We start from the raw sequence: 27,140 nt of genomic DNA, 5'->3' as shown, positions 1-27,140 counted from the left end.
TGGCTGTTATTTGTTGTTACGAATCGGTGCCGCCGTAAACGCAAGTAACCTGCTGCGGTTCTAGTTGCGCCTAGGCGTCAGCTGCCATTTAGGGCTGTGCCTCGGGTTGTCCAGCTGGCTGCTCTCTCCTCCACGTCTAAGTGTGGAGAGGCGGCTAGTGCGCATGTATGTGCCAATTTACCCCAGCCGCAGCCTAACTCCAGTGTTTCGCCTACTGAGTATGCTCAGGCTGAGTATGCAATTCCTGAGGCTAAGTCTTCATTTCGGGCTACAGCGTATGCTTGTTTGGACTGTGCCTGAGTCATTCTGCGACCTGTGGTCCCACACACTTACACAGGGCCCTGGGGCTTGCCTCACTCTCGGGAGGCCACTACAACTAACTGCACCCAACATCAGCCCCAGGTGTCCCCTTACACTGCGGTGGCGGTCCCCACTGACCGCAATACCGAGAGTGGCGTCCCGAAACTAAATATAAAGAAGCAACCTACCTGTGACCAGACTGTTCCTCCACGTGGAGTCCCTGAAGGTAATGCACTGACACAACACCTGTGGGGCTTCACACTTAGTGGGAAAAGCCTCTTTGCACAGGTACTTGCACTCCGTTCCGGGTCTAAGTCCTGTGTTGTGCCTAGACAGCATGCTGAAGTGATAGTCTTTTTTCAGAGACTGTATTTCATGCTACTGAGCATGCTCAGGTACTTACTGCATCAGAGACTAGGTCCGGTAATGAACTCTTTGGACCTGCCCCTGATGTGAGGGGCCCATATAGACCACAGGGCATCAGGTGTCCTGACGATGTGGTCAGGCCACTCCCAACTGGCTTGCAGAGGCCCGCCCCTATGACTTGTCACCTCATTATTGTTGGTCAGACGATAACTGGTGAGGTGTTTGGGTCGTGGCAGCCATGAGGTCATCATTGAAGTTCCGGTTCCGAATAGGACGCTAGTTATGCCACTCATGACGTGTCACTCTGCTTTTGTCTCCAGGAGGTGCATTGTGGTCTACCCTGGTTTGGGGCGGAATCAAGTTATAAAAGGGGCTGGAGCCAACAAGGAGGTGTGCAGTCTTCTATCATGCTCCGAAAGAGCACACCTTCATGTGTTGAACCCATTGCGGCTTTAGGCCAGAGGTAGGCAGGGATAGGGCGTCGATGCAGGCCGCCACCACAGTTGGTAACGCTGAACGGTTAAGACCAGCTCCTGTCCTACCAGTCCTGCTAGTGCAGCCCAGTGGCATTAACAGGCCTGCTGCTGCTGATGTGCCTGCTGTCCACAGGTGTGGCCCCTACGCACACAAACAGCTTACCCAATGGCCCCTGTGTTGTTAACAGGGAGTTCCTGGGCTGGGTGGGCGTGTGGACCCTGTTACACTAAGAGGGCTCTCAGTCTCCAGATCAGAGTGTCGTCTAACTCGGTTCAGGCTACTATTTGTTTCAGAGCCACCCAGCTCTGTATCCTCCACCTAACCTTCCAGTTGCCAGCCTCTCCTTTTCCATCTGGGAGCACAGTGGACACCGTCTGGCGATGGGGATATATACCTTTCTCTTTCTTTTTTTCTTCATTTTTTTATATAGCGGTAACATAGTATATACCACCTTATCCAAATCTGCCATTCCCACCATAACAGGTTGTTTCTTCAGCAAATGTTACTGTTGCTTAACCACCAAACCCACAGACACAAACTTTTTTCCCCTTTCCAACACACCTGTTCCCCTTTCCACCAGCATCTGTCCTTTTTCAACTCATTTTGTATATGACCAAAAGTGCAACTCTGCGGGGACACCGTACTCAATGCCGTCTCAGCCCAGCAGCCAGCTCTCGGTCCCTCAGATGTGGACAAGTAAAAGACCATTTCTTCCTATCCATGAAAAAGTGTTGAGATTCACTCTGTGCAGCACAGGTGTTTAGTGGAAAAGCAGATCTAAGATTGCGTACCACCTTCTGCTGATACTCCTGCATACGTGCGTCCCTTTCTATGGCAGGAATTCTCAAAATTTTGTGTTGTACCGGGGATCTAAAAGTGTGGCAACCCAGTAGTCAGCATTACTTCGAATTCGTACAATCCGAGGGTCATGTTGTAGGTAGTCCAGCAAGAAGGCGCTCATGTGTCTTGTGCATCCAGGATGACCAAGTCCTTGGTGTGTTGGTGGTGGAGAGGTGAAAATCGTGCCTCCTTCCTCTGCCCTCTCCCCCCAATCACCGAAATGTGAGCAAGCTCTCACTCATCTGCTGAGTCTTGCATGCCTATCGCCAGTTCGTCATCTATTTCTTCATGGGCTCCTGCACCTTCCTCAACAGTTTTGCTGATACTATGCGCCCTTGTTAATCCCTCTCCCCCACCGTCCCATGACTGCCGCCTAGGTGCCGCTGACCGTCTGGACCTTGTAGATCTCATTAAATCTTCCGCATATGACTCCTCCTGTACTTCCTCCTCTTCCTCTTGTCCCAACACCTGACTCCGAATAATGCTTACAGTGTGCTCCATCATGTAGATGACCAGAATTGTGACGCTGAGAATAGCATCGCCAGTGCTAAACATCTTCGTCAACATTTGTAAACTGTGTAGAAGGGTGCATAGGTCCTTAATCAGACACCACTCCAACAGAGTGATCTGCACCACTTCTGGATCAGGTTAGCCCAGGGTATACGTCATAACGTATTTCAGCAGGGCTCGGCGGTGCTGCCACAGACACTGCAACATGGGCAGATTCAAATTCCTGCATGTCGGCACATCGCATTTCAGGCGTTGAACCGCCAGACCAAAATACTTCTGGAGCGATGAAAGTTGTTAAGCTGCTGGGTGCGAACGATGGAAGTGAGCACATAGCGAGCGTGCCCGCTGCACAAGGCCATGTAGGCCGGGATGGTGGTTTAAAAATTGCTGGAGATTCAGATTCAACACGTGAGCCATACAAGGCAGGTGTGTCACATTGCCCTGACGAAGGCCCGCAGCCAGGTTTGCATCATTGCCGAACACGGCTGTTAAGTCACGACCGGAGTCCGCTCCATCAATTTGTACTCCGGTCGCCAGGTGACAACGTGTTCCTTTCGTGCATAGTGCTGATGATGGGAGAGAAGTCGATGCCAGCGGCGCAGGTGGACGCAGGTTATACTCACCCACTGGGATGCGTTACCTTGACAGATGGAGAACCACAGGCTGAATGTAGGTGGTAGGTGTCTCACAGATGAAGTACCATCATTCAGCTACAAACAATTGGAAGACACCACACCCTTTTTTAGGCCCATCCTGTCTGCTAACCACTGCCAAACATATCTATGAACCTCTGGTTACTGTTACCCCCAGTTCTGTTTTGTGATTTTGTGTGCTTGTTTCCTGACTACTTTTCCTGCCTGCTGTTTATGTACCTTGTTGGCTGATCTGCATTTCACCTCTGCTTGTTTTCTGATTAAGTCCTGGCCGTCCCATTCTGTTCCTCAATTAATGTTTTGACCCTGCCTGACTACTATTCTCTGGAACTGTAGCCTTCCACAGGTAATGATCACCTTGGGCCCTGTGTAATTCCAAATCCCTATATAGAGGTTAAAGGGTTTCAGGGTTCTGGGGGGTCCTGCTTGGTGAGTGGCTTCCCTCTAGCCTATCCTTTATAGCCCGTCTGAGTGTGTAGATCAAGGAAGGCGTTACACCATGCTCTCTGAAGGAGGCCATGTAGGCCAGGATAGTGCTTTCAAAATTGCTGGACAACCAGGTTCAACACGTGAGCCACACAAGGCACGTGTGTCGCATTGTCACGGCGAAGGGCCGCACCCAGGTTTGCATCATGGTCGCACCCGGCCTTCCCTGGCTGCTGGTTGAGTGGAGACAACCATTGATGAAACTCGGTCTCACTCTCCAGAGCTTACCGTCCACAACTCCTCAGCGGTGTGATTCACAATTCACAGACATTTCAAAGAAAAGAGTCGACCGCCTCATGCTGCTGAGCTCTGCTGCCAGCATAGTAAGGAGGTGTGTGGGATTCCTTGTGCGTAGTTACAACGCGGGTGGCCTGACCACACAGCATTTGGGCCGAGGTGGAGGACTCACACGAGGTTGAGGAGGCAGAAGCAGTGTAGGAACTTCTACATACAGAGGAAGGATTGACATGCAACTCGTGGGGACGGCAAGACTTGTACAGCAGACCCTTCTCCATCTCTCACCATAGTTACCCAGTGCCCAGTCAGCGACATTTAACTCCCCAGTCCATGCTAACTGGTCCAAGTATCTGTGGTGAAATGCACCCTGTCACACACAGAGTTTCTCAAGGAAGCAGTGATGTTGTGTGCGACCTGCTGTGGTAGCGCGGGCACCCCTTTCTTGGAGAAGGAGTGGCGACTGGGCATCGGCTCTTGGGGCACTGCGATGGGCATAAGGTCTCGAAAATCCTCAGTCTCAAAAAGGTGTAAAGGCAGCCTTTCTGTAGCCAACAAGTTGCAGATGCTGAAACTCAACCTCTTAGGCATGTCATGCCCTTCGAAAATCATGTAAAACACAGCGAGGGGACTCCAACCACAATCTCCCTCGTTTCCACTAATTGGGCCACACACACCCCACTTGACTGGCATCAGTTGCCCCCCATTTTCAAGCTTACAAAGATGCTTTGCATGAAGCACTCTCAAAAATACACCAGCCTTTCGCCTCCCCTGGCTGACACAGGGGTAGAAAAGTCCTCTGTGATCCATAACTTCCTCATCTTGGTGAACGTTAGTATGTCCACAGTCCACAGTGTCAGTGGACAGACGCGTGTGCTTATCCGTCAGCACGCCCCCAGCAGCAGTGAAAACACATTCCGAGAGGATGCTGGCTGTGGGACACGACAAGATCCCCAAGGCGTACGTGGCGAGCTCAGGCAATTTATCCAGATTAGAAGCCTAAAATGAGCAAGGCTCAAGTTGCACAGTAATGGCATCGATGTTTCCTTGCATATACTCATATCTGTGTCTCCTCTTTTTCCTTGTCCAGCTGTTTTGTTTTCGCATGAGTATATGTCCTTGTCACTTTCCCATGTGTTTGTGTTGTCTTGGGAGTTGTTTGTCACCTTTTGGACACCTTTGAGGGTGTTTTCCAGGTGTTTTAGGTGTTTGTGATTGCCTCCCATTGTTTTCAATGGGATTCGAGAGGTTCGTCGAATGGCTCGTCCGATGAACCGAACCGAACTTGAACTCTAGGGGGGGTGGCTCATCTCTACTCAGGAGAGAAGGAGCACCATTTGACAGCAAAATTGGTTGGAATCATTAGCGGACGCCATGTCATGTTTGGAGACCCCCTATGGTGCCTAAAAAGTAGAGCTCCCCCACAAATGACCCCATTTTGGAACTAGACCCCTCAAGGAATTTATCTAGATGTTTGGTGAGCCCCTTGTACCCCCAGGGGCTCCACAGAAGTTGATAACGTTGAACCGTGAAATATTTTTTTTTTTTTAACACAAAATTTTTGCTTCAACCAGGTAGCTTTTTTTTTTTCTTACAACAGTACTAGGAAAAAATACACCATAAAATGTATTGTGCAATTTTTCCCGAGTACGCAGATACCTCATATGTGGTTGAAAGCAATTGTTTGGGCGCATGGCAGGATTTGGAAGAGAAGGAACACCATTCGACTTTTCAAACGCACAGACGCCGTGCACTGATCGGCCGCTGCAAGACGCACGGTCGGATGAGATACAAAATGCGTCGGGGATACGGAAAAAAAAAGTCACGTCAAAAATTGAGCAGGGATGCCGATCCGTTATGTGCATCCCTGAGCAGCGCTCGGCCGCTGCAGAAAGCACACACGGATGAGATGCAAAAAACGACGCAAAATACGGACAAAAAAAAAAAGTCCCGCCGAAAATTGACCACGGATGCAGATACGCTATTTGCATCCCTGATCAGCGCTCGGTGGGACGCATGGACCTGTCGGTGACCTGTGGTGACTGAGGAAGAGGCTGAAATGAATGGGAAAAGGCACAGCCTGTAGAAGGTGCCTCACTGCATTTCTGCCCCCTCCCGATTCATCCAAGATGACAGGATGCAGACTAACGCGCCACCCGCATTCACCCTCTTCCTCTGATTTCTGTTGCATGTTCCATGACACATGCATCTGAAAACTCCTCCCCAGGTCCAGCTAAGTCACCCCCCCATATCCCCCGGAGTTTCCCGGTGTTTCTACCTTTTTGCAGCGTTGATCCCCCGCATCCCTCCTCCTTCACAATAAACGCTAGGCGCATGCGCAGAGCGCGTCTGTCAGCTCAGCTTGCTGTGTTGTGTGAGCTGCGCTGGCTGCACAGACACTGCTGCTCTGACCCGGGGAGGGTAGGTGCAGATTCTTTGCACCCACACTCCTCACATGGACGGTCTGCACTCCTAGAAAATGGGGGACACGTTCCCTGAGCAAGCCCCCCATATTCTAGAAGGTCCAGAGTTATCAAGGGACTTCCAAAATGGGTAACAGGGGATTTTTTTATCTTTACAATAAATTGGTGAAAGAGAGAATGGTTAGTACTGACAGTGGGTGATGTCGGGTATATGATAGATGCCATAACATCACCAACTGCTGGGCTTGATGTCAGGTGACATTACACATCTGGTATCAACCCCATTTATTACGGGATGAGCTGGGGCGAAGCGCCAGGATTTGCACATCTAATAGATGCGCCACTTCTGGAGTGGCTGCGGCCTGCTATTTTTAGGCTGGGAAGGGCCAATAACTATGGACCTTCCCACCCTGAGAATACCAGACCACAGCCGTCCGCTTTACCTTGGCTGGTGAACCAATTTGGGGGGAACACGATTTTTTATTATTTATAAATAATTATAAAAAAAGAGTCTGGGGGGCCCTTCAAATTGGATCCCCAACCAAGGTAAAGCTGCCAGTTGTGGTCTACAGGCTGAAGCCATCTGCTTAACCCTAGCTGGCTATTAAAAATCGGGGAACCCCACATCACTTTTTTTTTAATTATTTATTTTTTTGGCTAAATACAAGACTAGGCACCCTTTAGTGCCACATGAAAGTCACTAAAGAGTGCCAGCTTAGAATATGCAGGGAGGTGGGACATTATATATGTGTTTGATATCGGTCTGCCTATCTATCTAACTATCCATCTATCCTTTTTTATCTATCTATACATCTTTCTATCTACCCATTATCTATCCCTCTATCTATCCATTATCTATCTCTCTATCTCTCTATCCATTGTCTATCTATCGCTCTGTTTATCTATCCATTATCTATCTATCCCTTTATCTATCCATCTATCTATCCATTTTTATATCTCTCTATCACGCTATCTATCCATTATCTATCTAGCTATCCATTATCTATCCCTCTATCTATCCATCTATCCCTCTATATATCCCTCTATCTATGCATTATTGTCAGAGTTCCCGGATTTCCAGTTTTCTTCTGAAGGATCTTGCCCTTTGTTAACATGGAGTTTTCTGTTCTGTTGCCCTACTTCCTGTTCATCTGTTTAAAAGCCCGCCCCTAAGCTTAGTCTAGTTGCCTGAGTATACTGCTTCCTGTGTACTCCTGCCCTGCTGCTCTCATCTCCTGATTGCTGTTTGGATCCTGTTGAAACACCCGACACCAGCTCTGGACTTCACCTGTCTCATCAAGCTGTGCTCGGACTCTGTCTGCCGTCTCTGGTCGGCACTTCTGCCCGGTCCCTTCCGTTTCATATCCACCCTAGGACTCACATCACATACGGACATTTTTGGACTATACCTGTTGCCCTTTCGTGTCCCGGCTGCTGCGCATTTAGGCCTTCTGGGGTAATTGCCAGACAGCCCCTGTATAGGGGTTCGCTCCTGGTGGTCTCCCTGGGGGAGTCCGGTGCGCGGTCCCGGGAATTCCCCTTTGCTCCGAACCCGGCAGGTATTTACTGTGTTTATGTTCTACTGTGTATATTCTGTTCTGTGTACATATTGTGGTTACATATTATAAAATGTCTTTGCACCAAGAACCCGTCTCTGGTTGTCATTGCCCTAACGCAATCGAAATCCTCAGTACATACAATAGTATTACAATTATTTATCTCTCTATCCCTCTATCTATCCATTATCTCTCTATCCCTATATCTATTCCTCTATCTATCTATCCATCCATCTATCTCTCCTTCTATGTATCTATCCATCCATCAATCTATCCCTCTATCTATCCATCTGTCTATCTATCTATCCATCTATCCAATAGATGGATAGATAGATAGATAGATAGAGGGATAGATAGATAGACAAACAGACAGATAGAGAGAGGGATAGATAGATAGATGGATAGATAGAGGGATGGATAGATGGATAGATAGATACTGTAGATAGATAGACATATAGATAGATGGATAATAAATAGATAGATAGACAGACAGATAGAGAAAGAGATAGATGGATAGATAGATCGATAGTGGGATAGATAGATAGATATTACAGCTTTTATTTGTGATGTATGTGTTCCCCCCCCAACAGTATGTTGATAGAGCAGTGACCCTGCGGGAGCTTGGATCTGAGTTTTCGCAGGGTCACTGCCGGTCAGTGATGGCACTCTGAGTTGCGCTTTAAAGCAGCACTGAAGTTCTCGCGAGCGGTAATGTGTTGACATCACCAACCGTGAGAAATGACCTGGAGTTACCCCTGCAGCATCGTTCACGGAATGAGGCTGCATTGAGCACTCGCTCACAAACGTCGCTGAATCAGTGTGGATTATGCCGGACCTGGATATTTGGGGGGGGTTAATAAAGTGGTGACAGAGGGGCTTTTTGGTGTTTTATTTCAAATAAAGGATTTTTCGGTGTGTGTTTAATTACTTTACTTACAGATTAGTGATGGCGTGTCATAGACGCTGCCATTACTAATCTTGAACTTAAGGGTGCTTTACACGCTGCGACATTGCTAGCGATATCGTTAGCGATGTGACATGCCAGATCACAGATAAGATTTGCTGAGATCGCACATAGGTCATTATTTGAAGCGCCGGACACATGTGCGATCTCGGCAAAACGTATGTGCGATCTGGCGTGTTACATCGCTAACGAGATCGCTAGTGATGTCGCATCGTGTAAAGCACCCTTTAGTGGCAGCTATGGGTCGCTATTAACTGCTTATTACCCCGATTGCCACCGCATCGCGGCAATCGGGAAGGGCCGGTGACATGCCGGCACTGTCACATCTAATGGATGTGACATTCTCGGGGCAGCAGCGGGCTGATATTCTCGGCTGCGAGAGGGGGGGCCATAACTATAGCCCTCGCCCTCCCCAGCCTGAGATTACCAGCCCGCTGCTGTGTGCTTACCTCGGCTGGGTATCATTTGGGGGGGAACGCACGTCATTTTAAATTATTTATTTATTTTACTACACGATATAGACCCGCCCACCGGCGGCTGTGATTGGTTGCAGTAAGACAGCTGTCACTCAGCGTGGGGGCATGTCTGACTGGTGGGCGAGGGAAGCAGGGAATACGAGATGGAATAATGTGCGGCCGGCATTTTCAAAAGCCGGAGAACCTGCCACAGTGTGACAGCTGTGCAGCACAGCGCCCGTGATTGGTGAGTAAGAAAGAGAGAGGGAGAGACCGACTGACCAAAATGGCCGCTGGCTTATATAGCCTCTATGACGCTGTGCGGCCACGCCAATCATAGTAACACCACAACAAAGATGGCTGCGGCGTTACTGTGAGGGCAAGCAACATCAGATGTGTTCATTGGCTGGAAAAGGCGCCAGGAAGTCCAGAAATGAAAAGGAAAGTATTGCAGCGAATACCATAATAGCCGTCGGATACCGAATAGTGGCAAATACATTCGCTCATCCCTAATCAAAACCAATCACGTTAACCTGTAATAAGCTTGAGTATATGCACAACCTGGAGTGATCACTAAACCTGTGTACCATTTCAATCGAATAAACACTAGAATTAACTAATATAACTGAATGCAGTCTCCAAAAAGAATCAGGCAAATAAACTAATAAATGTAAAATAAATTATTTTTAAAGTTCATTCCATTAGGGAATTTAGTGTCTAAAGTAAGATTCCCAAAAGCCTCCCGCCTCATTAATTGTTTTTGCTAGGTTCCTCCTCTATTTCGACATCTCACTTTCTCAAGACCATAAAAACGAAAACTAGATAAGTCAGTATTGTATACAGTAACATAATGTCTGACTGCACTTGTATAAGAACTATTCTTGTTATTAATGTTGGAAAGATAGTCTGCAATCCATCTTTTGAGCTTGCGGGTAGAGATGAGTGAACCTTTGGAAGTTCGGTTTGGCAGGTACAGTTGAACCTTAAAAAAGTTCAGTTTGTAACCCCGATTTGATCCGAACCTCAATAGAATTCTGTAGTTGGGCAGTTCGTGGCTCGATCTACATGCTGCCAGTCATTAGCATTGCACTTCAGGGGGAGGGGAGGCAGGGTTTTCATTTTTTTTTTTGTGTGTGCACATTACATTTGACCATGCAGAATTTAACCCAAGTGCAAAACGTTCAAACACTGCAAAAATCTTGTACAAGGATGCGCATCACTCATACCCCAGCACAGTGCTGCTCGCTTGAGTGGTTTGCACTCGGAACTCACTTGAACTTTGAATCCAATCTTTGTATTTTTGGTAGTCGGTTTCCGAACCCAAATGCCGAACATCGAACCTTAGGTTTGCTCGTCTCTACTTGTAAGTAGTGTATCCAATATATACAGTATATCATGCATTGCAGATGGTGCATTGAATACAATATACTAAATGATGGCAATCATAGTTAGTGAAGAAATCAATGGTGCGGCTGCCACCATATGAAACATACAATTGGTATTTTCTATTGGCAGCATAAGAACAAACATTGCTTCCATTAGATTCAATGGGCGTTGTGAGACATTGCATCAAATGGATTAGGTTGGAACTTTGAGGATTCTTTTAAATTAATGTGATTTTTAATTTTACACTTATAGGTAGGAGACGCTCTATTAATAACCCTTGGGTTTGATGTCAGCTGTCAATTCACAGCTGATATCAACCCCAAAAGTATTACCCCAATTTCCACCACACCAAGGCAATCGAGAAGAGCTGGGCAAAGAGCCCAAATTGTCACATCAAATGAATGCGCCACTTGTAGGGTGGCTGCAGGCTGCTATTTTAAGACAGGGAAGTGCCAAATAACCTTTCCAGCCTGATAATACCAATCCACAGCAGTCTGCTTTACCTTGGCTGGTTATCATAAATAGGGGGGCACCACAGTTTTTTTTCTTAAACTATTTAAATAAATATTTTTTTAAATAGATGTGGGATCCCCTCAATTTTGATAACCAGCTGTCACGGGTGTGTCACATCTGACAGACAGTCCAGTGGTGGCTAGTTATAGAAGGTCACAGCCTTTGGCTACACCAACTGCTCCCTGACATTCTATTCTTCGTTCTGTGGTGTAAATGGTAGCCTATGTATATTCTCTGCTTGGGGTTAATCTTGTTCCTTTTAGGACCCTGATCATATCCTCACCTTTCAGCTGTTAATCATCATCACTTCCCCTGGTGTCCTTAAGTACCCACATTTCCTCTTGGCATTTGCTTGTGATAAGGCATGTGCGCAGTGCGCACGTATGCGTATTGCATGCATTTACGCTGCATCTAGCACTGCAGCGTAAATGCATGCGTCCTGCATACCCTGCACAATCTATGAAGATTGTGCATAATCCTTGTGCAAGATGCTTTTTTGGATTAGTAATAGCTAGGTAACCCAGCGAAAATAACACGCCTAAAATATAACTTTTAATGTGATATAAATAAAAAAGACCAACAAACACTTATAGCGCAAGGAGTGCCTAAAAATGTCACTACCTGTGATGTCCTATATAACTTGTTAGTAGGAATACTCTTTCACAGAAAGACAATATTAAAATGATCAGCAGCAAACAATCCCTAGTCATAAATTGCAAGATAGGGAATGAAAAGGAACAGTCTCACCCGTCTTCAGGTCACTGTGGATGAATGTTCCTCAATCAAATAGATTTGTCAAAAACGGAGCTACCCAAAATCAAAGAGATCCCCTGGTTCCACCAGGTATTCCAAGGATCCACTCAAAATCAACTCCGAAATGTATAAATATGGGATTTTTCTCTCAACGCGTTTCATCATATCCTCAGGAGAGTAGAATAAGAATCGAAAGGAAGTATTCAGTGTCCTTCAACGGAACCGGCATATCAGCCACAAGGTCCAGACACAAATCCAAAGAAATGTTAAGTGTCCTTCATAGGACCGGCAAATCAGCCACAGGGTCCCGACACATGGCATGAACTAGTGCTGCGCCACTAGTTCCCTATCTTGCAATTTATGACTAGGGATTGTTTGCTGCTGATCATTTTAATATTGTCTTTCTGTGAAAGAGTATTCCTACTAACAAGTTATATAGGACATCACAGGTAGTGACATTTTTAGGCGCTCCTTGCGCGATAAGTGTTTGTTGGTCTTTTTTATTTATATCACATTAAAAGTTATATTTTAGGCGTGTTATTTTCGCTGGGTTACCTAGCTATTACTAATACTATCACTTACAGTATATCCCTATCCAGTAGCTTTATCTCTCCCAAGATGCTTTTTTGAACGCAGCGATTTGGATGCTGAAATTTTGATCCAAATCGGTGCGTTTAAAAATGCAGCATGTCACTTCTTTCGTGCACTTTGGATGCAGCTCCCACTCTGTCAATGGGAGAGGCAGCATCCAGAGAGCATGAAATCGGCATTTTTTCTGCAGAAACACTGCATCCATTATGCAGTGTTTCTGCAGCGATTTGAATCACACATGAGTTGTCAAATCACCGCAGAATTTTCTGCAGTGACACGATACAACGTGCGCACACAGCCATAGAGTTATATTCCTATACAGGCCTTGGATGTAAGCTGTCAGCTTGCATTCATATGAAGAAACAGTTAGGGGTCAGCCAGGGCCAGGTATCCTGCTCGGTGCATAGGTGCGGAACCTTCCTAGGGTAGTCAAGGGAGCCAGCGGAAGGTTTGGTCAGGGGTCAGTATCTCCCACTTCCCTAGTGCCATCTGTGTGGTACTTCTCCAAACCTAGGGTGACATCAGCCAAGGTAGAGCAGACAGCTGAGGGCTGGTTATCAAAATAGGTGGGATCCCACATAATTGTTTAAGATATTTTTTCTTAGCAGTGTACAGGCATCTTCCCATGCTTAAAAACTTGCTGATTGGCTGTTCTGCTGCCTTTCAACAAACTTTATTAGGCTAAGTTCACATGTCCAGTAATCATCCATTAGAAAGGATCATGTAGAGATTCATTTGCAAAATAATTTCTACCGTTTTCTAGAATGCATGACGTTAAAAATATACATATTAACGTATTGGGGGCCTTTTAGGCCCCCATGCAAATAATATAGGAAAACACACTTAAATAACTTTCACAAGTTTATTTCAAAATTGCTAAATAAAATAGTGAATAGTGGACAAAATTGTAATTATAATTTTTCACAGGAAACACCAAAAAAATCATTTTTTTTCCAAATTTCACACAAAGATATGAAAACACACAAAAATGCATAGAAATCTATAGCAAACTAGCTGCAGCTACATTTGCATTCTAACTTTCTTTTCTATTATATTAGTCTTCCAAACAATTCTGACATGTTATTTTTTCAGAAGAATGTTCTTTGCAAACATCTTTCCTTACAAGTGGAACAATATCACTCAGTTTTCCTCTCTATGTTTCGTGGACACATGAAACAACGCTTTCGTTTTCTTTCTCCTGGCTGTGGAATAATCTGAAACTGTACGCCACACTGTTTCATTGCTTCTTTAGTTTGCTTTGGCAAGCATTTCAAGTTGCTTCGCTCTATCATGTGAGGCATTACAAGTTCATGACAAAGGTCATTCAAGAATATGCGTCTCCTATCCTTCCTCTTTGCATGAAATTCCGGATGAGTTTCTCTATAAATAATGAATTAATTTAGGGCTGCTACATCAAGCATATTTAAAAATAGTACTACAGGCCATCGTTTTGTTTGCCTATTACACGAATATTCTCCCACCATCTCATCCATTTTATATACACCTCCTTTTGTTGTATTGTAATGCAGGATGATTTCTGGTTTCAGTTTTTTGTCATTGCTGTCAACATTGCAATCGTGATACATGGTACTGAGTAAAATCACAGATTTCTCCTTCTTCGCCTTGTAAGATACTAAAGTCGCTTTGTTATTGAATCCAAAGACAGTCTCATAAAGTGCTCGCTGATGATGGTGTTTGAATGCTGCTGGAATTTCTCAACTGTTTTGCATTATAGTACCAACAAGTGTAATAGCTTTTGCAAGCAGAAAATTGCCTAGATCAACATTGGTGAAATAATTGTCCATGGTGATGTTTCTATCTGAATTGAATATTGGAACAGCAAGGGTTTTGACTATTTCAGACCCCAGATCCTTCTGTACTGGTGCACCAACCTCTTTGCCACAGTAGATTACGCCATTTATGCCATAATAATTTGCAGAATCACACATCCAGAAGATTTTTATTCTGTACTTGGCTGGCTTGCTGGACATGTATTGTAGGAACTTGCAGCGTCCTCTGAACGGTACAAGTTGCTCATCTACAGTAACATTAGTACTAGGATTGTAAAGTTTTGTGCAATTTTTGATAAATATGTTCCAGATATAACAGATAGGGGCTAATTTGTCTGTTTCAAACCTCGCTGCACGAGTTCGCTTATCATCAAAGTGAATGATTCTTCTAATTTCCTCTTATCATATATGCCCTTATCACTCCCTCCAAAAATCACATGACATCCTCACATGTTGTTATCCACAACCTGGCCCCTCTACCAGCATTACTGAGTACAAATAAAGTAACTTGAGACACTGAGAACATGGTAAAATAGCGGGGGCCTAAAAGGCCCCCAATCCGTATAGATGTAGTTTTCACCAAACAAGCATTGTTACACCAAAATGCCTATGAAAAAAATTATATGAACAACTGGATGTTATCAAGAACGACATACTTGAGGAACACCTGGAGTTTCAAAATTCAAACTAAAGTAATTTTGCAGATAATAGCAAAAATGTAAGCATGGGGGCCTAAAAGGCCCCCAATATGCGTTCTAGGGTTTCATAGGAGTCTATGGAGAACGGATTCATTAACTGATAGCTATTTACGGTTCCTGTAAGAGAAAAACGGATCAGTTACAAATGCAAGAAAAAAGGATGGCTAAATAGCAATCCGTTAACATACAAAAACGTTGTATTTACAGAACTTTATTCCCAACAGGTTCTATCACATCATTACAGGACATGTGGACTCACCTTTAGTATACAAAGAGCACCCGAACTTCGACATGGACTTCCATGAAAAGTCTGTGCTTGAGTTCGAGCCCCGGACATTAAGTGTCTGGCATGAACCATGAACTTTATAGTTCGGGTTCACTCATACCAATCTACAAGCACATCTAACCATCAGTAAGCGGTTCTGATTAATCTCACTCATTGAAAGTCGATTTTTCTTGATCTTATACAGTGTAAGCCAGTTAAAAGGCAGTGTAGTACTGAAGACAATACTTCTACATAAATAGCACAATATTTTTCGTGGTTGTTAGATAACAGAAAATACAGTGGACTAAGATATAGTTATGGACTATCCTATCACAATAGCTAGTAATTACAAAATCAAAAAATATTTAAAAGGACACTAATTATAATGAATTGTTAAAACAACTGTTTTCGTAAGAGGTATTATTTAAAACCATTCAAATAAAGTAAATGGCTATTTTTACATACAGGGAATGTAGATTCTTTGGTGTTCTCTTTGCTTTCCCGGAAGGCAAATTGAACTAGCAATCCCATGGCTGCAGGGAGTTCTCCTTCTATCAGAAGCTTTGATCCTGTGCGACTCACATGGGCTGAGTGGAAAAGTTGAAGTGGTGTTTGCCCATATGTTTTTATCATAGTTTCTAATGCCCGCCTCTGTACGGGGTCTTCAACTGCTGAAACATCCATTCCAAAATAAGTCTAGAGGAAAATACGAAGCATAATTATTTTTATCTAACGTGATTGCTGTGTATTAATAAGGTTATCTCAGCAAAAACAAGGATGACCTATTGCTAGGATGAGAAATTAATAAATTCTCTACAATTGCAAGACTGCAGGGGCATTCTGAGAACTAATGGGAACAAAGTGAAAAAAAGACAATTAAATGTGCCGCCCCAATGTAAGTGAATGCACATTTTTCTTGACTTACCAATTTTTGGGTTCTCAATGAAAGATTTAATTCTCAATAACTGAATCTGACACTTTGCTAGTAAAAGTACTGTGCATAATGAAAAATTAAAACAATCTACAATAATTGTTATAGGAAAGGGAATTCGGTGGCTCAGTGTTTGGCAAGCTTGCTTTAGAGCATTGGGATCCTGGGTTCAAATTCTATGAAAGACAATATCTGCAAGGCATTTGTATGTCCTCCCCTTGTCTGCCTGGGTGTCCTCCCACACTCCAAATGCTATACTAAAATAGGGAATTTAGATTGTGAGCCTCAATGGGGACAGTGATAATGATGGTTGTGAAGCGCTGTGGAATATGACAGCGCTATATAAATAAGCAAAATAAATTTCCCCTCAATATAGCACGTATCACCTATGCAGTTTATATGTGATAAATGTGTCAAGCGACAATACTCGAACATTATACAGACATGATTCAAACTGGAGACACCATCTGTTGGCATCACAGGAACAGATGTTTATGACTGAATTCTAATTTTAAGGCTTTGGATAAAACATATATTAAAATTCCACTACTGATAATGTAGACATTAACAGGTAAATATGTAATCAATATTAGACTCACAGCTGGATGAAACACATTGATAGCTTGAACAGCAGCACGTCCTTTTTGTTTATAACCGAATACCAGATCAATCCAATGACAAATAGTTTGAGAAACATAGTCTGATTCAAGGGCTTGTCGGTGAATCAAGATGAAAAGTCGAGGATCATTTCGAGCCCATGTTGGAAGATTAACATGATTTACGCGTTCTCCATTCTGGCGAACTCCAAAATCAAAGCCTGTGTAATTTAAAAATAAATGCTTAAAGAACAGAAACTGACAGCCAGAACGCAGGCTAGACAGTGTACACAGTGACTTCATAGATTTTTTAATTGAATGGCTCCATTGGGCACTGTCAGAGAAACACAAAAGACAAATATGACCTTAAGGAGAACCTTTCACTTCCATAAACACTGTATTCCTGCAGATATACAGTTAATCTGCAGTTACAGTTATGTGCAAAATAATAGCAGTGTTTTTAAAAAACTGAGAAAGCTTGGTCCTCATAACAGTGTATATTTCCATATATACAAAGGCTCTGGGAGCACTGCACATGCAATTTCAAATGAAAACATGAACAGAATATTAATATTTGAAAAATATAAAATATATATATATAATAATAATATATAAAAATAAAAAAAATGTAGAAAAAGGAACAATAGGCTGATAAAAAAAACCCAGTCTGCATTATTATTCAAAAATAGAGATGCGCGGACCTGTGGAAGTTCGGTTTGAGGGCTTCAGCCAAACTTTAAATTTTGGTTTGGGACCTGGGCTTGACCTATACCCCAATAGAAGTCACTGGTTGAGTAGTTAAGGTCTCCGTCCACATGCAGCCAGCCATATACAGATCACTTCCTAGGGAGGGTTTTTCAATTTTTTTGGGGGGGTGCACACTGTGAAGACATGGACTCTCAATACCTAGCATGGGTTAATGTTCTTAAAATTCAGCCAGACATGAAGATACTTTGTTTATAGATGGGGTATAATCCCTCATTGTTCTACAAGACTCTTGGGAGTTTAGTATTGAAGTTTTTGTTGACTCTTAATTGTTTTGTCCACTGAAGGCCAGACACCCAGATAATTCAATTATGCAAACTTCCCATTGTATTACTCAATTATGCAAACTTCCCATTGTATTACTAAGTGAATTGCTAGATGTGATGTAACTTACCTGTCTCACCCTTGTCTCTGGATATTTGAATATAGCTTGAAATTCATCCAAAAAGAAAAGCAAACTTGTACAACCAATCCGATAAGGGCACAGTATATCCTAAGGGAAGATTATGGCTATAAAAGGGGACTTCTTGGAGTCACCTGGTTGTTGATGGATGTTAGATGATCCAGTCTAAGCTCTTAGGAGCTGGTTAGGGGATCAGAACCAGGATGCCTTGTGGACTCGGTCTAGGGACTTTGTCTCCGACTACAGGATCACTTAGCTACATGGCTTCAATCTAGTGACTTCGATTCCGATTGGAGACCATATCCGCAGTCTAGGGATTTCGACTCCGGCTGCCAGGATTATATCATCATACCAGAGACTACTTAAGGAGGAAACCCAGGTTGGGACAATCCAGTCACCTGGCTACAGACTTTAAGGACCTCAGCCAGCTTCCTAAATCTGGCGTTATTCCATTCTCGGTGGGTGCCTGCCAAAAGCGGGGTGCTGCTGGATTGGAGTAAGTAACCCTGGAAGATTTGAGGCACGGACATTCTAAATCCCTGGTGAGCCAGCGGAAGGCTGAAACTCTGTTGCCTGTTTCATTTGTGTGTTTTGCTGGTTATGTGCTATGTGCCGTTAATATTTTGGGGATCCTATAAAGTCTTAATATTGTGATTCCCTCACCCTGTGTTGTCTGAGTAGTGTTACGCCCACGGTTAAGGAGGTTGGCGTTCAGTTGGGATGAGCCCTTGGCCATGCTGTCTTTCTAAAGGCGGCCGGTTCAGCGGACGAGAGCACCCACTGACGCCCGTGTCTCCACACACACTACAGCCGATAATGCTGTTGTTACCACCAGTGCGTGTCGTTCAAACACTGAAAGCAGCTCACACTGGGCTGATGACCCAGCGTACCTGTGCACAGCAATACTCGTGTGAGTGGTTTTCATACGTAAGGCACCTGAACTACGAACTCTGTTTTTTTATGTAAACTCTGTGTTCAGTCCGAACATCGACACTTGGGGTTTGCTCATCTCTATCTAGAAACTCTAATATTTACAGTTTGAATTGAAATTTGTTAACATACTTAGTTTTTCTGTTAATCACTAATTATTATTTAGTTGTATAACCTATATTTTTCATAACTGCTTTACATATGTGTGGCATGGAGTCAACTAACATCTGATACCTACAAACAGATATTCCAGCCAAAGCTGGCTGGACTACATTCCAGAGTTATTTTGCATTCTTAGGTTTTGTGTCAAAAATAGCATTTTTGTTGTCACTTTATCAGATTGAGGTCTGGGGATTGAGCTGGTCATTTCATAACATCAATCTTGTTGGTCTGAAACCAGGATGTTGCTCACTGGCTGGTGTGTTTGGGGTCATTATCCTGCTGAAATAGCAATTTCAGGGGCATTTCTTCTCCAGCATAAGGCAGCACAACCTCTTCCAGTATTTTGATATATTCAAACTAGTCTATGGTGCCTGGTATGCAATAAAGAGCCCAACTCCAGTGTATGACAAACATCCCCAAACCTTTAAGCGTGCACCTTCATGTTTTACCATATTCACAGTGTACTTTGCCTTGAAGTCAATGTTTATGGGTCTGAAAGACTATAATGAGGATGTTGCCCACTTGCTGGTGTGTTTGGGTTCGTTGTCCTGCTGAAACACCCAGTTCAAGGGTGTTTATTCTTTAGCATAAGGCATTTTAACATCTACCAGTATTATAATATATTCAAAGTAGTCCATGTTGCCTGGCATGCGATAACCTTCAGAGTATAAGAAAGATCCCCAAAGCTTTACACTTGCACCTCCATGTTTTAGTCTTCACAGTGTACAGTGGCTTGAATTCAGTGTTAATGGGTCATCTCACAAGCTGTCTGCAGTCTTTAGACACAATAAGAACAATCTTGCTCTCATCTGTGCATAGAATGTTGCACCAATTCTCTTTAAACAAGTTAATGTGTTTTATTGGCAAAGTGTAACCCATTTTTCTGCTAAATTGTGAGATGTGCGTAGCAGTCGATAATTAATAACTGGACATAGGAAGACCATCGGCACCCCAAGTTTCCAATCTACGGATAGATAAAATCTTGATGGGAAATATAATGGTCATATCTTCAGTGTGAGACACTCATGAGTGGAGATATGGGGAAAACTTAAAATCTATATTTCCTGGGAAGGTAAAAGGCACACTCATGTCCAGCCCAGTCTTAGGTCACCAGGTGGAAGGAGACATGGAATGTGCAGAAATTCATAACATCAGTGCGGAAATCTTATGGGTGTTCTTCTCTGAGAGGTCACATGTGACACGGGTGTAAGAAGTTCCAGGAACTTGTGGATCCACAAAGCCTTCCCTGTGCAAGCCAACAACAGGCATATTCATGAGGAACAAGGTAACTGATCTATCTGTGTATCTGTTTGTAACCTGTTGTGAATACATTTTCCAGTTTGGGGCTCCCTCTTGTGGTCAATGCCGGCGGTGCAGTTGACTTGTGGAATGAGAGCCACACACCTGTAGATGACTGGCAATCAGGCCTTTCAGATTGGGACTATATAACTAAGTAGTTTTCTCCTGTTACTTGCTGGTGCTCAATTGATTTCCTGTGTGTTTAGGCCATTCTGAAACCAGTCCTGCTCTCCACAAGAACTCCTTTCAAGATAAGTTGGTCTTTGTACCTTTGCTTATTGTTTCCACTTTCTTGTTGTTTTTACTGTTTTGATTGCTTGATTCCTATTTTGCCTGTGTGGAGTTCCTGGTGGAATTGGATCATTCAATAGTGGGAGTGTCTGTATATTTAGCTCCATGATTCTGCAATGTATTGTGTTTTATTATGCTTGGTATTAAATTCAGTCCCTCATCTATTTTAGTGTTTTTGGATCCCAGTAACATCAGAGTACTGATATAGTGGGGGAGAGGTTGTGTGGTCTCAGGGTTTTTCCATGTCAGGCGTGTTGAGATTTTTTAGGGTTTTTACGGATGCACACAGTGCTCTTTCCTATCCATTCCTATAAAGATAGTTTGGGCCTCATCTTTGCTGAATCTGTTTTCTAGCTTTGTATTGTGTTTTCCTATATCACCGTAGTCTTCACATGTGGGGGGCTATCTATATCTTTGGGGATTGCTCTAAGGCAGATTAGCTTTTCTTATATTTCTAACTGTAAGAATATTTAGTTCTAATGCTGTGTCGAGACGACAAGGTCATCGTAGGCTCGTCCCACGGCTACTTCTAGTTGTGTGTCAGGATTAGGTCCCAGCCACTCTGGTTACTTTTTGGGTTTCTGCATTTTTTGATCCTCCTCGGTCCCTGAATCATAACAGTAATCACATCTTATCTGCAACTGTACTTCTAACATATACACTGTAAATCCCATCTTGTATATAGTGTATTATCTAGTGTGCTCTTAAGGCGATTAAATGTAAAATTTAATCTTGGGCTGTTGCTTTTATGTCGATTACCGAATCCCATGTCTGTGAGTTCGGCTTAGTTTTACACGCTATACCTGTGTTGGTTTCTGGCCTTATATAGTCCTGTTAATAGACCAGGCAGACCATATGTAATGAGGATCTGGATTAATCTACCGCACTGTACTAGCCTCGCAGAATTCTGTTCCTCTGGGGCTAGTGAAAAGTTCCTGTCGGGGTTGTACGAAATCTGGGTGCTGCGCTGAAGGTGCGTGGCATACTCGGTTCCCTTACTGTGACTCCCTGTGCTCATGGGCACAGGAGGTGTCAGTGCTGCATTGTGCCAAGTGGACCTTACGTACCCCTTGGGGGTGCGGAACGTTGCATGTTGGCGAAAGTGACTGTCATGTTGCGTGGCTCATATGTATTAGAAACATCAGGGTGGGGCTGCGAGATGTGGTTTCATCACAGATTGACAGTTCCATGACCGTGCAGAGGGATCCCGAGTGACCCCCCCGTCCCGGTTCGTGACAGAACTTATAACATGGAACAATGCTAATAACCCTTTCACCCCAGGGCGATTTTCCGCTTTTCATTTTCCTTTTTTCCTCCCCTTCTTCCTCTTAATTTTCCGTCAATATTGCCATATGAGGGCTTATTTTTTGCAGGACAAAATTCTACAAAAAGGGAAAAAAATTACAAATCGTGGAGAAATTGTGAAAAAATTTGTTTTTTTTTATTCACCATGTTCACTACAGTATATGATATATGACGTGTCATTCCGTTGTATCACGTCGATACGAGTTCATAGATAACAAACATGTACCGTATTTTCCAGTTTGTAAGAGGCGTCCACGGATGACAACAGTGGTGGATGATCGCCGCATACTTTCTTTGGTGAAGAAGAACCCGTTCACAACATCAACTGAAGTCCAGAACACTCTCAGTGAAGTAGGTGTATCTGTCTCTAAGTCAACAGTAAAGAGAAGACTCCATGAAAGTAAATACAAAGGGTTCACATCTAGATGCAAACCATTCATCAATTCGAAAAATAGACAGGCCAGAGTTAAATTTGCTGAAAAACACCTCATGAAGCCAGCTCAGTTCTGGAAAAGTATTCTATGGACAGATGAGACAAAGATCAACCTGTACCAGAATGATGGGAAGAAAAAATTTTGGAGAAGAAAGGGAACGGCACATGATCCAAGGCACACCACATCCTCTGTAAAACATGGTGGAGGCAACGTGATGGCATGGGCATGAATGGCTTTCAATGGCACTGGGTCACTTGTGTTTATTGATGACATAACAGCAGACAACAGTAGCCGGATGAATTCTGAAGTGTACCGGGATATACTTTCAGCCCAGATTCAGCCAAATGCCGCAAAGTTGATCGGACGGCGCTTCATAGTACAGATGGACAATGACCCCAAGCATACAGCCAAAGCTACCCAGGAGTTCATGAGTGCAAAAAAGTGGAACATTCTGCAATGGCCAAGTCAATCACCAGATCTTAACCCAATTGAGCATGCATTTCACTTGCTCAAATCCAGACTTAAGACGGAAAGACCCACAAACAAGCAAGACCTGAAGGCTGCGGCTGTAAAGGCCTGGCAAAGCATTAAGAAGGAGGAAACCCAGCGTTTGGTGATGTCCATGGGTTCCAGACTTAAGGCAGTGATTGCCTCCAAAGGATTCGCAACAAAATATTGAAAATAAAAATATTTTGTTTGGGTTTGTTTTTTTTGTCCAATTACTTTTGACCTCCTAAAATGTGGAGTGTTTGTAAAGAAATGTGTACAATTCCTACAATTTCTATCAGATATTTTTGTTCAAACCTTCAAATTAAACGTTACAATCTGCACTTGAATTCTGTTGTAGAGGTTTCATTTCAAATCCAATGTGGTGGCATGCAGAGCCCAACTCGCGAGAATTGTGTCACTGTCCAAATATTTCTGGACCTAACTGTAAGTGGTGAAAAAAAATCTGAAGTTTGTCCAACAAAAGAATAACACTTTTGTTGTCATTTTCCAACACCTGTAGCGTTCTCATTTTTCAGGATCTGGAACTCAGTGATGGCTTATCTTTTCCATCTTGAACTGGCGTTTTTAATTATATAATTTTTGGATAAATGCGATGTTTTGATCACCTGTTATTGTATCTTAATGCAATATTGTGATTACCAAAAAAAACTTAATTTTGACGTTTGGAATTTTTTCTGGCTAAGCCGTGAACCGATCAGATGAACTGATTTTATATTTTAATAGATTGGGCATTTCTGAACACGGTGATACCAAATATGTGTATTTTTTATTTTTTTAATTGTTTTCTTTTTAAGGGGGGTGATTTGAACTGGGGGGGTGTTTCATACTTTTTAAAACTTTTGTTTTTCCATTCTTTATTTATTTTACTAATTCCCCCAGGGGACTTTAGCAATACACAGTCCAATTGCTTCTCCTGATCAGAGCGATGCTGAAGCATTGCTCTGATCAGTACAAAATGTTGATCTCTTGTGAGCGATTGCACTCTGCAAGCATTCACAGGAAGTGAGTCATGGCAGCATCAGTGGTCATCAGCTGACCCAGTGCTGCCATGGTAACAGACTGTCATCCCGTGATCACGTTACAGGGCTGCCAAGGGTGACGGGGACCAGCGTGATCCCCACTGCGGCGCTTTAAATTGTGCTGTCAATGTTTGATTGCGCGATCTAAGGGGTCAACAGGCGCGGATGGATCTCTAATCCACCCGTGCTTGTTAGCCGCACATGTCTGCTGATCACATTCGCAGAAATGTGCAGGCATTAGTGCTGAAGCCCGCTGAAGCCCGTGAAAACCGTGGGGATACGACCAATGATGTAAAAGTATGTTTGGTTGTGAATAGGTTAACAAGGAGATATGAGGTTAATCTATAAGTTATTAGCATTCTAAACCTGCCTGCACCTGCATATTAAATACCGCTGCTGGGAGGAAAAGAACTGTACTCCCCACAGCAGTGTTCTTGTTTCAGTCATGGGGAAGGGCCGGCGCATGTTTATTCACTGCTCTGTGACTCTAGAGCAGAGGATGTATCCATGTACCCTGACCAACAGTTGGTTCTAATGCTGAGTGGCTAATTCAGTCAGTGTAGAGGGCGTGGTTAGAGTCGCCGCTCTCCATACACAAAGCGATGACTGAACACAAGCCAGCGCTGCCCACACGTCTGAACCTCATTAAAATGAGAGCCAATAGATGATTGTGTAATACAATTATATATGTTTCCACTGTTCCTTCAACAGAGACCAAAGTCACCTTCCCATAGGGTTTAAAAATAGTTGGCGGATTGGTCTGGTGGTTCCATCAGTAAGGAGTATGAGAAGGATAGATTAAGTCTTAGATGACCCGTACTCGAACATGCAACAGTGTGTAGTGAAAAAAAATGAGTAAGCTGACTCCAGATTACCAGGGAGGATGGAATAGAGACTCTGAGCAGGTGTTCCTTTGAACGACAATCATGTCATCTGCCAAAATGAGATATTCTGAATTAGCCACTGTTTAGTCAGGTACAGAAAACATTGTCATTTAAAGTCAGGGGGGAAAAAGTGGATTACCCAAAATGGGGTACATAGAAATAGATTGCGGTATGATATGTGCATGGACCACAGGATTGACAAAACAGGTAAGGCTAGCCCCAATTGTGGGGTGTTTTTTATGTAATTTAACCAAAGACAAGTCCAGAGAGGTAACAGCAGTAAGAGGGAATTTGCAAAGCTATGCTCAATCCCGACTTAAGATTATCCCGCACCATTCCGACACCATTGCAGGATTCTAGAAAGGTGAGAGCCTATATTTATAAGATCTGAAAACAAGCAAAGGTAATCTCCTGAGAATTTAGAATGATATCATAGTATCATAGTTTTAAGGTTGAAGGGAGACTCTAAGTCCATCTAGTTCAACCCGTAGCCTAACATGTTGATCCAGAGGAAGGCAAAAAACCCCAATGTGGCAAACAAGTTCCAATGGGGAAAAAAATTTTTTCCTGACTCCACATCCGGCAATCAGACTAGTTCCCTGGATCAATACCCTGTCATAAAATCTAATATACATAACTGGTTATATTAAATTTTTCAAGAAAGGCATCCAGGCTCTGCTTAAATGTTAGTAGTGAATCACTACTAATAAATTGGCTATTCTGATGAGGAGGTTTATCAAACTATGTTAACTTGGTTTGAACCAATGCAAGACTACTAAAGAAAGACACAGGGTCTTCAAAATCTTGTATATCATATAGGATGCAAAGGAGAATGTTCATTTTAAAGAATGCACTTTTACCAAACTGTTTAAAGCATTCTGTCCATCTTGAGCAGTTCTACTGTACCGATTGGAATAGTTTAGTAAAGTTAAGCGAGTATGTTAGTTTGATGTCTCTTGGTAAAAAGATGCCTAAATATTTCCCAGCTGAGTTAGTCCATTTGAAATTAAAGGCAGCTTTCCAGGATGCCATAAAGCAGGAGGAAGTGTTAATATTTTGGGCTTCTGATTTTGAAAAATTAATTTTAAAATTAGTTAGGCCCTTGTATAAAAATATTTATGCCATCAAATTTATAAGTGAGATAACCAGTAATGAAAAAAAAGCAAAATATCTGCATAGGCTGAAATATTTTAAGGAGAACCACGAATAGAAGGCCCCATAATGTTAGGAATGGACCAGATTCTCCTTGGTAAGGTTCCAGAGCAAGTGTAAAAGCTAGAGGAGTGAGCAAGCACCCCTGATGCGTCCCACTATGTACAGAAAACTCCTGTGATAAAACACCATTTACCTTTAGACTGGTGTTCAGTTTTGTATGTAAGGCAGAAATCCGACGTAGCATGGTAGATTTTAGTCCTAGGCCACAGAGTTTCTCATTTATAAAGGACCAATTTACCCTATCAAAGTCCTTTTCTGCATCAGTAGATAAAAACATAAGGGACTGCAACTTCAGTTTGGTTCCATGGATAAGGTTTAATGACCTTGTTGTATTTTATCTAGCCACTCTATCTCTCATGAACCCCACCTGATCTGAGTAGATAATATCCATTAAGGCTATGTGTCCACGTTGCTTTTTACCTGCTTTTTCAACTGCAGCGTTTAATGCCAAAATGGATGTGTTCTGCTTTTCAAGCAAAGTCTATGGGAATTTGGGTTTCTTGTGCACACTATGCTGTTCAAAAAGGTGCCTTTTTGTGGCAGAAATTTGGGCAAAAACTCAGCTTTGCAGTTCAAAACTCAAATGGCAAAAACAATTGACATGTCAGTGTGCACAAGAAACCCAAATTCCCATAGACTTTGCTTGAAAAGCATAACACATCCATTTTGGCATTAAACGCTGCAGTTGAAAAAGCAGGTAAAAAGCAACGTGGACACATAGCCTTAGAGAGGAAAGAGTCTGGAAACAATTTTTGCAAACAATTTACCGTAATAGCTACATTAAGAAGTGAGATAGGTCTATAGCTTGCACTTTGAGATGGATATTTCCCTCCTAATTAACAATATATGAGCTCGTAGGGAGTCATCAGGGCAAGAGGAGCCCTTAGATATCGCTTTGAAATGGGAAATGAGGTGAGAGTGACTAAGAACTGTTTGTAACAGGATAATGAGAACACGTCTGGGCCAGGAGGTTTCCCCTATTTGGACTCTTTTTTTTAAATATTTTTATTGTTTTTTTTGTTTTAAAATAGCGGTACAAGTATTGATTCAATAAAACAAAAATTTACAAACATTTACAAACATATAAATTAAAAAAAGTAGTCATTTGCAGAATGTATGTATGTATGTATATGCTG

At 43.0% G+C, this 27,140-nt stretch overlaps 1 protein-coding gene across 4 annotated transcripts in view; it reads right to left on the bottom strand.

The window, feature by feature from the left end:
- The window catches only part of LYST (lysosomal trafficking regulator), a 1,763,279-nt gene that overhangs the window by 352,572 nt on the left and 1,383,567 nt on the right, over positions 1-27,140 (bottom strand). For all 4 annotated transcript variants that reach the window (XR_012751618.1, XM_075339737.1, XM_075339736.1 and 1 more), the window contains exons 43-44: positions 16,791-17,008; positions 15,726-15,956 (exon numbers count right to left, since the gene is read on the bottom strand). Coding sequence is in view for 3 of the 4 variants with exons in the window: in XM_075339737.1 (XP_075195852.1) it covers positions 15,726-15,956; positions 16,791-17,008 (449 nt within the window). In the remaining variant the exon portion in view is untranslated. The remainder of the gene's footprint in view (positions 1-15,725; positions 15,957-16,790; positions 17,009-27,140) is intronic.

Source organism: Anomaloglossus baeobatrachus, chromosome 3 (genome assembly GCF_048569485.1).
Source record: "Anomaloglossus baeobatrachus isolate aAnoBae1 chromosome 3, aAnoBae1.hap1, whole genome shotgun sequence".
In the NCBI taxonomy this organism is placed as follows: domain Eukaryota; kingdom Metazoa; phylum Chordata; class Amphibia; order Anura; family Aromobatidae; genus Anomaloglossus; species Anomaloglossus baeobatrachus.
The sequence above is the reverse complement of the archived record's forward strand: the minus strand, read 5'-3'. Positions and strand labels throughout refer to the sequence as shown.